This window comes from Daucus carota, chromosome 6 (assembly GCF_001625215.2).
Source record: "Daucus carota subsp. sativus chromosome 6, DH1 v3.0, whole genome shotgun sequence".
In the NCBI taxonomy this organism is placed as follows: domain Eukaryota; kingdom Viridiplantae; phylum Streptophyta; class Magnoliopsida; order Apiales; family Apiaceae; genus Daucus; species Daucus carota.
The window spans coordinates 21,655,511-21,667,644 of NC_030386.2; the positions used below are offsets into that span (position 1 = coordinate 21,655,511).

Here is a 12,134-nt window from a genome sequence, read left to right on the forward strand (position 1 = left end):
TATTTTCACATTTTAGTGGCTGAAATTTTAAATTTGAAATAAGGTGATCATATATTATTTTAATTCATCAAAAAGGTGGTCATAAATCACTTATTTTTAAGAAAAAAGATTAGTTCTTTTCTTAGAAAAGTGGCTCTTAGCCATTTTTTTGAAACATAAATACAATGTATAGCAAATTTGAAAGTCCGGTCACTAAATTGTAAAAACGGTAAAAGTTCTGCCACTGTTTTGCATTTTACTCTTATATAAGTGATCCCTTTATGAATCATAACAAATTTTAAAAAATAAAATAAATAAAGACAATTTAATTTACGTTTTTTTACCATCTATTGAGGAAAATACGAGAATGCTTGCAGTGAATGTCTATAATTGCCATCAAATTATATAAAAAGCTTTGCTAAATATTAATTTTGAATATCACCGCATAACCAGTTTATAATTAGCTCAGCAAGAACCTGGTAATGCTTCAAGTGCTCCTCTGTATCCTGAGAAAATATTCTGGTCTCATCACTCTGCACAGGATTAAAACATCTTGGGTGATCGTAACTCCTTATAAATGTTCTAGTTCCTTGATTAACATCCAGCACAAATGGGCGAAGGACTTTATGCAAGTTGATGGCTTAACTCTTTAATTTGGCCCACGGGACACTTGAATTCTATACAGAACCAGCTCAGCTTTTCCGCAATCTTTTCCATGCAATGTAAGTTATTGCTTTACTCTGTATCCATCATTTCAGGAATTTTCAGTAAACTTTATCTCTTAGGATATCCAAAAACGAGGCCTTCTGCTACACTCCTAGCCCTTTCATGTCCGAAAAGTTTGTCCACTATAGCTAAAGCAAAATCTATTGCAGTTGCAAGACCATTGCTAGTGATCAATTTACCATCAATAATTACTTCGGAAGCATCTATTGCCTTCTCATTAGGGTTGCTTGTTGGAGAAAGGTGAGTTGTCGCTTGTTTCTCCTGTTTTTACGGAGGTGCATAAATATATTTAACATTGTCTTCTGCAACTAGAGAGCATTAAAAAATTTAATCTGACCCTAATTTTTATCTTACCTTGAGTAGTCCTTGCCCGTGCAGAATTGCTGTTGATGAGCACATTGCTCCATATATTCTTCCAGCTGAATCTTGTTCTTTAAGCAACTTCTTCAGCAACTTTGATTTTTGTAGCCGCTCAGCCCCACCAATGCCTCCCTGAGGATTTAAGACCCATAAAACTTTTAAGATCACAATGTAGTACCATAAGGTTCATGCTTCTTAAATATAAAAACTTGAATAAAGGTTTTCTTAAAATTAAACTAATCATGATGTGCCAAACATAAGAACAAAGATGCAAGTAAAAATTAACATAGTAGTTGCAGCATCAATTCACACAAAAATCAATTACTATCAAACCATGATTAAGGTTTAAGAGGCAAAGTTGTGAATACAGTAATATAACAAGAAATATTCTCAGTATAAACAAAAACAACAGTAATCAAGAATAGCTTCTGCTACTGCTAAACTAGCACTAATGTCATCAGCCTTCCATTTATCATTAAGAAAAAGTGGCGCAGGGAGGCACCACTGTGCCTGATAATAATAGGATTTACAGTAACAAAATTGCCTCACCGGTAAGATAATCAAGTCATATATAGACTCTGCAGCATCTTTAATCAACTTGTCTGCAACAATCTTTGTGCCTCTGGATGCCAAAATTTTTTTAGATCTTCCAACTGAAGCGATAACAACATCGACATTTGCACGCCTTAGAATATCTACAATTATTACCAATTCGATCTCTTGCGTACCATTGGCAACGGGGATGAGAACCTGTACACAATACGGAACCAAGATATATAGACACAATAATGTTAGAGTAATTAATGTTCAAATATCACTTCTCAAATTCAAAGAGCAAGGGTTTCCATATGGTCGTCTAAACATACTCTAATCTATAAACGATTCAGAAAGAAAGCACAAAATGCCTCAATTATCAAAGCCTGGGATCATTATACTTTATACTGAGGCCATGCAGCTGCACCGCTTGAATGGGGGCATCAAAATAATAAAAATTTTAGGGGCACATTCTTTTTATAGAGAAGGGAGAAAATAAAAAAAAAAAAATACATATATAGGATTAAAAAAATAATATTTGGAGGCATAATTTTTTTGTAATAAATATCTGTAGAAAGAATCATCTTATTCATCCTCACATTTCATAATTTCCAATGTAAAAGGATGCAATAGCTCTCTCTAAATTTTCAACGGACAATTGAAGTTAAAACCCAGCATGTTAATTTTACAATCATAAATATGCAAGTTATATTGCTCGTGTGAATTCCTTACCTTAAGACTTCTTTTCAATGAGTTCTACTATTTTTAGCTGTAAATCTTATGTAATAAATTTTATGCACAATTATAGTGCATTTTTTTTTGATATCCCACTAAACTTAAAAGATAACTACTTTGATATTTTAATGATTTGAGCACAAAATTAAAATTCATTTCGGGATTTAAATTTGTCAGGGCTGATTGTGACTATATATATCACTTTAGGTTGTCTTTATATACAAGATGACCAAGATAGAGAGATTCTGGAACTTCAAATTAAAATGTGGTGTATGCTCTTCTACGTCGTGACCTCCCACATCGATTAAATAAACGGTATTTGTGGCCTTTATAAACACAAGCAAACAACTAACGTATACCGATTTGCTAATACTTAGCTGATCTGTGATGGGTTGTTGGGTTCGGTATACATTCGGTTGTGGGCTTGGATAACTCAATTATAAGACTGGAATGATATTTAAGAATGTATCTATATAATTTTGTAACAGAAGACAATTGAGGAAAAACTTACACGAGGGATATGATCAACAGACCAGCTGACGTCATTGAATTCTTGTTTTCTTGAACTTTTATCAGCAGTCTTCATCAACTAAATTATATATGTATTGAGGGAAAACAATCCACTGTCAGCTCAAAGCAGAGTTGAATACAGTTAAGTGGCACAAAACAAATTATTTTATGTACAAGGTATGATAAGATACGATAAACACGTCTGAATGAGTTAGCCAAACTAAGGCATAAAGAAATTTGGCTTTAATATATTGTAGAGTATAAAAATATTAAGAAAAATTACTATGTGTGAACCTTAGCTGACCAAGGGTAGATATAGTGGCACAACAACATTCATCATATTCATAGGAGAAACTGCCATACACAATAAATGCAATGTAAAATTGTGTTGCTTCACATGCAAAATAATCTATAAAATGAATTTAATTCACGTATGTTGTAACAGAACATCAGGAAAGAGGAATCGTCTGATTTCTTGGTATTATGAAACTTGTAAAAAAAATAGCATGACATGACCCTTGAACTAGTAACTTAGTTCACTAGTTGCCCAGGACTCTCTATACACACTTTAATAGCAAATTCAATATAAAGAAGACATAAATCAATGCAAGATATACATTAATCAACGGGAAAAAATGTTATAAATAAATTTCTTACCAACAACTTGCCGATATCCTTTGCAACAGATTCGCCAAACAATTGGTCAACCAATGCAATAGAGAACTCAAATGAAGTGCCAGGGCCGCGGCTGGTAGTCAACTCTTTGGATATATGAATATCTGACTTAACAGTCCAGAAGGTCGGAAGTTTGTCCATAAATGCAGGGTGACAAGTTGACTTGCAACAAAAACTACATACTGATCAGCATAAATAACTTGTTAACTTTGGATTTTTCAACAACAAGTTCCCACTATTAAAACATACATGTTTCCTTCTGAGTAGTCCCCATGGCAAGAGTGTAACTGCTGGAGCAGCACAAATTGCCCCGTATAACCTTTTCTCTTCAGCTTGTTTGCTTGTAATTTCCTGTAGAATCTTGCAGTCTCTCAGACGTGCAGAGCCAGGCATTCCTCCCTTTGAAAGTGCACACAACATTAATAATTGCAAAATGTATAATTCCCATCAGTACATGTACACATATATAATATTAACAATGACTACTAACAGGCAATGCAACAAGATCAAAAATTTGATCTGCACACGTTGAAATAGATGTATCAGCGACAAGTCTAGTGCCCCCAGAGGCTTCAATCTCAAGCTCCTTCTCGACCGATGCCACAGTCACCTCCGCACCAGCTCGGCGCATAACATCAACCAGTATAACTGCTTCCATTTCCTCTGTCCCAAATCCAATTGGAACAAGAACCTGAATATAAAAACACAAAAATGACTAATGAAGCCCCTAACTTTCCTACTCCTTACAACTATGTATCCATTACAAGTTCTTGAAATCCGACAAAATCATAAAGTACAGATACATAAGGATGGAGCTGGAACTTTAAAAATGATAGATTGTGTTAACAAAAACAATCAAAAAGATTAAATTTTTACAGTTCAATTCTTGAAACTCAAATAAATCACAGAAGTGTGTATACTTAAAAATGGGGCTAAACCTTTATAATTTGAGATATTGGGTTACAGAAACAATTAAAAAGATTAAATTTTTATAAGTTTCAACAACAAAAAATATCTGGGCTATAATTAGAAGTACAGAGAGCGTAGAAAAAGGACCTTCTTGGATGGGATTGAAGCTGTTGCAGTGGAGATGCTAGTAGGAGCAGCAGCTGATTTAATTATAAGGGTTTTGGTGGAGAGTTTTGAAATGGGGGTTTTGTGAAGTGGAGCTGAGGGAAAGAACAGAATTAATGATGGTGAACAAGTTGCTGCGGAGATAACCATTTTGATGGACAAACTGAGAAGAAAAGTGAGGTTATTTGCAGAGAGAGTGGCAAGAGGTTTATGGAACTGTCGACAATTTTATCTACTTCTAATCTTGAGTTCACAAGTAGTAAATTGGTGTCCATATGCCAGGTGGGTTTAAGATTGGGAAAATTAATTCTAAAGTCCCTGAATTATAGGCATTTTTTTTTCTAGGTCCCTGAACTATAAATGTCAATTCATAAGTAATTCAACTCTTAATTTTTTCCTACCTGGGTCCTTCCGTTAGATTTGATTTGACGCCGTTAGTTTTTCCGGCGAACTTGGTCGGAAAAGCTCAAATCCGGTGAGCTCGAATTTTCCGACGAGGCTAATTTGAACACTAAAAATCACGAAAATTATATGAACATGCTCATAATCACACGATCTATCAATCTACATCATTATAATTCGAAAAAAAGCTATTAAAATGAAAACTAATATTCAACTCAAATTTCGAAAATTACCAAACTAAATTTTGATGGTATAGATGGATAGGGGATTGAAAAACGAGCAATTTGATTACTCAAGCTTCAAATTTGGATACCGGAATCACCTTCAAAGTTATCTTTGATTCTCATGAACTTAAGAAGAACTAATGGCGTCAAACCAAATCTAACAAAAGGACCCAGATAGAAAAAAATCAAAAGTTGAATTACTTATGAATTGACATTTATATTTCAAGGACCTAAAAAAAAAGTGCCTATAGTTCAGGAACTTTAGAATTAATTTTCTCGTTTAAGATTTGTGCGGTGCTTTTCAGATTTGGGTTAAAATTTGAGATTTGGAGTATTTCATCAATATTTGATGGTTAGGATTAAAGGGAAGTTTAGATTCAAAAATTTAATTTTCAAAAAACTACTCTGAAAAGTATTTTTGAATTAGAAATATTGGTATGAGTCATAAAAAACTAATCATATAATTATTTATCAAATAATTTTATAAGAATTCGTTAATTCAAAAAACTAATCATATAATTATTTACGAAACAATTTTACAGAAATTCGTTAATTCAATCCGTCAGTCAGGACATTTGTGTGTTTCAAAATTTTTAAATTATTAATGCACATTCTATCAGTGTCTGATTAACTCAATAAACTGAAATTGAATGGTTTTTTTTTATTTATTGGATTTATATTATGTGTTGAACTAAACTGAAATTGAATGGTTTTTTATTTATTTATTGGATTTATATTATGTGTTGAACTAAACTAAATTGAATTTATGATCTGTTTAAAATTTTGAATTTCATTTAAAAGTTTTGGTTTAAATAAATAATTTATTTGAAGATTTATTTTATATGATATTTAAAATCTAAAAATTCAAATGTTAGTATAAATTTGACTCGAAATCCTATCATATAAAATAAAATACGCGTTTCTCCACCTTTTACAGACTCATCAAATTTTTTCATTGACGTATTCGATGGCTTTCCCAATTGTTGAAAATTTACTTATTAGGATGATATAATTATCCCCACCAAATAAATTTACAACTCATTTCATAAATAAATTAGACAACTCGTGTTGATATTTATTACTCCTTCCGTGCCATTTTATGTGACCCTTATTTCTTTTTGGGACGTCCCAAAAAGAACGAACCTATCATACTTACTATTTTTGAACATTACTTTTCACTATTACACCCACTACTTCTCTACTTTATACTCTTTTTTTATTAGGGAAAATTAATTCTAAAGTCCCTGAATTATAGGCATTTTTTTTCTAGGTCCATGAACTAGAAAATGTCAATTCATAAGTAATTCAACTCTTTATTTTTTCCTATTCGGGTCCTTCCGTTAGATCTAGTTTGACTCCGTTAGTTTTTCCGGCGAACTTGGCCGGAAAAACTCAAATCCGGTGAGTTCGAATTTTCCGACGAGGCTAATTTGAACATTAAAAATCACTCATAATCACACGATCTATCAATCTACATTATTATAATTCGAATAAAAGCTATTAAAATGAAAACTAATATTCAACTCAAAATTCGGAAATTACCAAACTAAATTTTGATGGTATGGATGGATAGGGGATTGAAAAACGAGCAATTTGATTACTCGAGCTTCAAATTTGGATATCAGAATCACCTTCAAAGTTATCTTTAATTCTCATGAACTCAAGAAGAACTAACGGCGTCAAACCAGATCTAACGGAAGGACCCAGATAAGGAAAAATTAAGAGTTGAATTACTTATGAATTGACATTTATAATTCAGGGACCTAGAAAAAAAAATGTCTATAGTTCAGGGATTAAAATTAATTTTCCTTTTTTTATTATATAAACACAATTACACCCACTACTTTTCTCCATTATCTCAAATCTATTATTAAATATTGATAAATCCCACCACTTTACCCACTTTTCAACTAAACTTACTACCTTTTTCTTAATCACCGTGAAAGTCAAACCAGCTCACTCTTTTTGAAACGAAAGGAATACTATTTTTTTTAAACAATCTCCCTTGCATTACTTCTCTTCAGCAATATAAGTTTACATATAAAACATGGTACCACTTCATGAGACCAAACAAAAAATAAGCAGTTTGTGCTAACAAATCAGCCAACACACTCCTCTATAATAGTGGTATGAAAGAAAGATTTTTTTGGAGGACCATGAATTGCATCCACCACTGATTTTGCATCCAGCTCAAATATGCAGCGATTTGTTCTCCATTTTTTCGTCCACAGCAGGGCTTCTTTGAAACTCCAAGCTTCTGCCTCTCTTGCATCTGGCCTTAATCTTGTTTGTTCTTGCTCTCAGAAATTGGCCGTGTTCATCTCGAATCACACACTCGGCACCAATATAGTGAAGTAGTGAACTCCAACTCGACACGCTTCATCCACATTCACCTTTATCCATCCTTGTGGAGGCTTGCACCACGTCCGTAGCTGCACCCGAACTATACCTCGTTCCCATTCTTGCAATAAGTGAAAAATCATTGCATTGACATAGCTGCACCCGAGCTACACTAGTTGATATTTATTATTTATTCATGTTTGTGTTGTAATTTAAATGAATTTACATTCATTTTAATAGAGTCATAATTATTTTCTAATTATTTGGTAGACATGTGTTTGGCTGACGTAAATGAATATGAAAAAAATTGAAATTTGAATTGTATTATGGATAAATGTTTATAAATTTTATTCGTATCTCATTCGAGTACTTACATACACGAAAAAACACAACTCTAATTTGGGAAGAAATGCTCCATTCCTTCCTGCACTATTTTCTCAAATCTTACTCACATATTTTCAAAACCCTTCTCCTACCCCTGTCATTTTCAGTTATTTTTAATGATTTTATTCCATTCCATATCGTTCTCTCCAACCAAACACAATATTAAAATCTACATTTTATTTATCGTATATAGGTAATGACTAACCTATTCATTATTTCATTTTAATGATTAAATATTTATTCCCCATTTTTTCCCTACTCTTTCCCTAATTTTTTACTAGAAAATGTAAATAATAAATATTGTTATTATCATCAGCCCATACGGAGTTTTCATATTCTAAAAATGGGTCTTTCTAGTTTGTGCCAATGAGCATACAGTAACAACTACTTTTTGATGAGGTGGAGCACTTTTACTAGTCATGATTTTTGTGCATATGCAGGGAGCATGATTATTAATGAAGTTTTGACCAATAAAAACCAACCACCTCAACTCAACAAAAAGTGGTTGTTAGTGTGCCCATAAGTACACATTAAAAAATCCGTCTAAAAATTATACAGTATTATTTATTATATATAGTACTCCCTCCGTCCCATTTTAGTTGTCACATTTCCTTTTTTATTGGTCAAATTGACTAATTTTTGACCAAAGATTACAAGTCACTCTTTTATTATTTTAAAAAACTGAAAATTACATCTTAAAGTAGATTAAAAGTTATTTTCGGTGACATATTTTTTTTTATTTTTTCAATTGATAAAATATTAATAAATTTCAGTCAAACTTTGGTCAATTTGACCGGCACAAAACCAAATGTGACAACTAAAATGGGACGAAGGGAGTATTATACTCTCGTATACTGAACGCGTCCCTTGAGCTGCTGCTCGTTCTTATCCACTTGGATCCAAAGGAAACAAAGCCAGATGTCAACAAAACGTGCTTATATCCAGATCTACCAAACCAATCAACATCACCATCTACATTTTCTTTCTATTCATTATTTTATCTCTAATCCAATCCCAAACTCTTAAACATATCACACTACTCCATTAGATCTACCTTTTAATTCATACACTCTTCTTCTCTTTGCATTCTCTTTTCTTCATCTCTCAAACATGTCTTCTTCTCCTCCTCCTTGTGCATTTCTTCATTCAAACTCATCTTTTTCCAAACTCTATTCTCCTTCAACACAACCCATTTCTTGTATTTCACGCCAGCTCATCAATTACAGCTCAGATGGACTCGTTTACTCTCGGCCCAAAACACCCATTTGGGCTCCTGCTCCCTCGGCTTCTCGTTTTAAGCTCTTCGCCGTCGGTGGCCCAAAAGGTCTGTTCTTTTTTCTTTTTTAAAACGGTCTGTTCATTGATACTTCATTTATTTTTCTGGCTTGCGATGATTTTTATGTTATTTATGATATGCAATGATGATCGGATCTTATTTTATCTTAATCGGTTTTTCTAGTGTGTGCCCATGGGCACATACTAAGCACCAACTCTCATGAAAATAGCTTAATTTGATTGGTGGAATTGGTGTGAATGCAGGGGGCCATCAACATTTAATATTCATCCACCAATCAAAAGTAGTATTCTCATGGTAGTTAGTGACTATTGTGTGCCCATGGGCACACCATAGAAAATTCGTATCTTAATTTATAATGTAGTATCTATAATAGATATGCGCTGGTTTAACTGAAGTGTGTTTGTTTCTTACTGATTTAGATATATTGAGATTAGATTAATGCTGAAAAGTACTTGTAATTACTGATAATATTGGTCTTTAATCTAATCAAACCGCTAATTAAAAATGTCATAAACTAAATACCGCTAATTATTTTCAAATTCAACTTAAAAGTCAGTTATTAGAGCAAGTCCAATGCTAGATGCTATATATCTATTGCTATTGCTATAATATAGCACCAAAAAGTGTTTTTTGGTGCTAAAATAAAACTTGCACTCCAATGCTAAGTTCTATAACTAGTTTCAAATTCAAGAAACTCATTAACTTTTACCTAACTTTTATTAAATATCTCAACAAATTCTCCCCATTTTCACATGGATGATGATGTGGCAACATGGATGGTTCCATCCTTGGTTTCAAATATAGAACCAAGGATGCATCTATGCATGGATGCATCCAAATATAGCACCCCTTTGGAGTTGAGTTTTTTTTATTTTTGATGCTATAATATAGCAATAGAACCAAGTATAGCATTGCATTGGAGTTGCTCTTATACATCCCGAGTTGTCTTTTGAGAAACAGTTGATTAAGTTCTACATGGAGTTGTGAAGTAATGACATTTTAAGTAATAGCTTGCAGTTGCTTTTGATCTAGTAGTATCTTGTGATATTGCATTCGGTATGACAGGGAATCAAGTAAGGCATTATGTATGGCTTTTGGTCTACGTACTGCAATTTCATTAACGTTTTGCGCTTTAGTGTAACATATAGTATTATTTTGAAAATTTTCGACCCGGTGTCACAAGACTCAAGAGTATGTCTAATGGTTCATGTTCTATTTTTAAAATTTTTGTACTGCTATACTTTGTGTTCATTGCTTAAAGAGTCGAAAAAGATTTATGTCTCTGAGTTCTGACCTTTGACTTTCGGATGTCACTAGCATCATGATGTATGCATGTACTTTTAAGAACGGTATAATTATTCAATGTTTTCTTATTACTAAGAGATGCATCAACAAATAATTGAGATGGGGTGTTTAGGCCAAAGAAGAATAGAAAGAAAGTGTACTGAGAAACACAGGTAAATGTGGGAAACATAAGATGACACATCAAGTCCTCACAGAATTCGTCCTAGAAGTTGCGATAGAACCCGCTAGTCTGGTAATCAATAGGATTCTTATTTGTCAGTTGTCTATAGTGTCTGGCTGGAAAATAATAATCTCTGTCAATAAACTTTGAAAAGAAGTAAACATGTGTAATGTCACTCAAAGGATGTATAAACCTTAGCACCAAAACTTAAGCTCTCAACAGTACACGCACAGCTCAATTATCTTCCAAAACAACTAAAGTGTGACACGTCCAGAACTGTAAAGAACAATGAAGTTTATTATATCAAGTTAAAACACCTTCATGCCTGCCTTTGACCCGGTATTGATCTTGTTCTGTGATTATAAATTTAAATAATCTCGAGGTTAGAGCTGAGAACACTTTTTAATTTTTATGATAGAATGCAATCTCCAGGTTGTATCCGGATCACCCTAATCCTGACTCCCCTTGTTTAATTTAGCTGTTTTGCACAAAGAAACATGCATTCTCTTACAGCTGCATCACATCTTTTTCGCAGCTACAGTAGTTACACTCCCCTTGTTTAATTTAGCTGTTTTGCACAAAGAAACATGCATTCTCTTACAGCTGCATCACATCTTTTTCGCAGCTACAGTAGTTACTGGCAACTCATGGGAGAAATCAGTTTTAAACAGTAAAGTACCTGTACTTGTGGAATTCTACGCTAGCTGGTGTGGTCCATGTGCAATGGTTCATCGGGTGATTGATGAGATCGCGACAGAGTATGCTGGAAGAATTGATTGCTTCGTACTCCATGCAGACAATGAGTTGCAAATTGCTAACGAGTATGATATCAAGGCTGTGCCAGTGGTCATGCTTTTCAAAAATGGAGAGAAATGCGAAACTGTGGTTGGTACCATGCCAAAGGAATTTTACGTAGCTGCTGTAGAGAGAGTGTTGTCCTAGTCCCAAATTATAGAACTACCGATCAACTCTTCGGTACATACTATCAGAATAGTATTGCACAGCTTTTCAGAACTTAAAATTTTCCAGTTTCCAGTTTCAGTCCGTTTGTTACTTTGATATATGTCGTGCTCATGTATAAAACTGAAAGCTCTGCATAACCAAGTTTAATACAATTTTTGAACTGATAGTATAGTATTTAATAGCCTATTGTCATTTTATTTATAATAACATGACATTTGTAGTTGTATATATTTTCATAGGCTGATTATTGTTTGTTACACTTTGGCCGATAGAAATTGATATATTTTTTGGTCCCAAATGTATGGTATCTTGAGTATAATCAATTCATTATATGTTATACAGTGTAAAAGAAAAAAAAAAACAGAAATTAGGCTTAATTAATGAAGACAAGGAATAAGAATTAATTAGAATATAATTGGATTGATCAGGTATTAACCAGATTGATATGAGATTAATTAGATGATTA

The 12,134-nt window shown here is 33.2% G+C and overlaps 2 protein-coding genes across 3 annotated transcripts; one reads left to right on the top strand and one right to left on the bottom strand.

Moving 5' to 3' along the window:
• Positions 1-285: 285 nt before the first annotated feature.
• LOC108225745 (protein DJ-1 homolog C) lies at positions 286-4,856 on the bottom strand. The gene is made up of 8 exons (XM_017400684.2): positions 4,576-4,856; positions 4,010-4,210; positions 3,769-3,918; positions 3,502-3,681; positions 2,846-2,923; positions 1,615-1,815; positions 1,060-1,197; positions 286-966 (listed from the first exon to the last, which is right to left on the bottom strand). Exons 1-8 carry the CDS (start codon positions 4,741-4,743, stop codon positions 754-756), a joined length of 1,329 nt encoding a protein of 442 aa, XP_017256173.1. The 5' UTR covers positions 4,744-4,856; the 3' UTR covers positions 286-753.
• A 4,054-nt stretch (positions 4,857-8,910) lies between these two features.
• On the top strand, positions 8,911-11,847 carry LOC108225796 (thioredoxin M3, chloroplastic). Of its 2 annotated transcripts, none has more exons than XM_017400755.2 (2): positions 8,911-9,267; positions 11,337-11,847. In XM_017400755.2, exons 1-2 carry the CDS (start codon positions 9,054-9,056, stop codon positions 11,645-11,647), a joined length of 525 nt encoding a protein of 174 aa, XP_017256244.1. In that variant the 5' UTR covers positions 8,911-9,053; the 3' UTR covers positions 11,648-11,847. The 2 variants fall into 2 exon arrangements, with proteins under 2 accessions (XP_017256244.1, XP_017256242.1); XM_017400753.2 differs by having other exon boundaries at positions 8,916-9,267; positions 11,331-11,847.
• Positions 11,848-12,134: the final 287 nt, after the last annotated feature.

Excerpts from the sequence above, each read along its gene's own strand:
- LOC108225745 (XM_017400684.2), bottom strand. The coding sequence starts at position 4,743 with ATGGTTATCTCCGCAGCAACTTGTTCACCATCATTAATTCTGTTCTTT. Across the intron at positions 3,919-4,009 it reads TTGATCTTGTTGCATTGCCT|GGAGGAATGCCTGGCTCTGC; the intron begins GTTAGTAGTCAT and ends GCACTTTCAAAG. Across the intron at positions 967-1,059 it reads ACGGGCAAGGACTACTCAAG|GAGAAACAAGCGACAACTCA; the intron begins GTAAGATAAAAA and ends CCGTAAAAACAG.
- LOC108225796 (XM_017400753.2), top strand. The coding sequence starts at position 9,054 with ATGTCTTCTTCTCCTCCTCCTTGTGCATTTCTTCATTCAAACTCATCT. Across the intron at positions 9,268-11,330 it reads CGCCGTCGGTGGCCCAAAAG|CTACAGTAGTTACTGGCAAC; the intron begins GTCTGTTCTTTT and ends TCTTTTTCGCAG.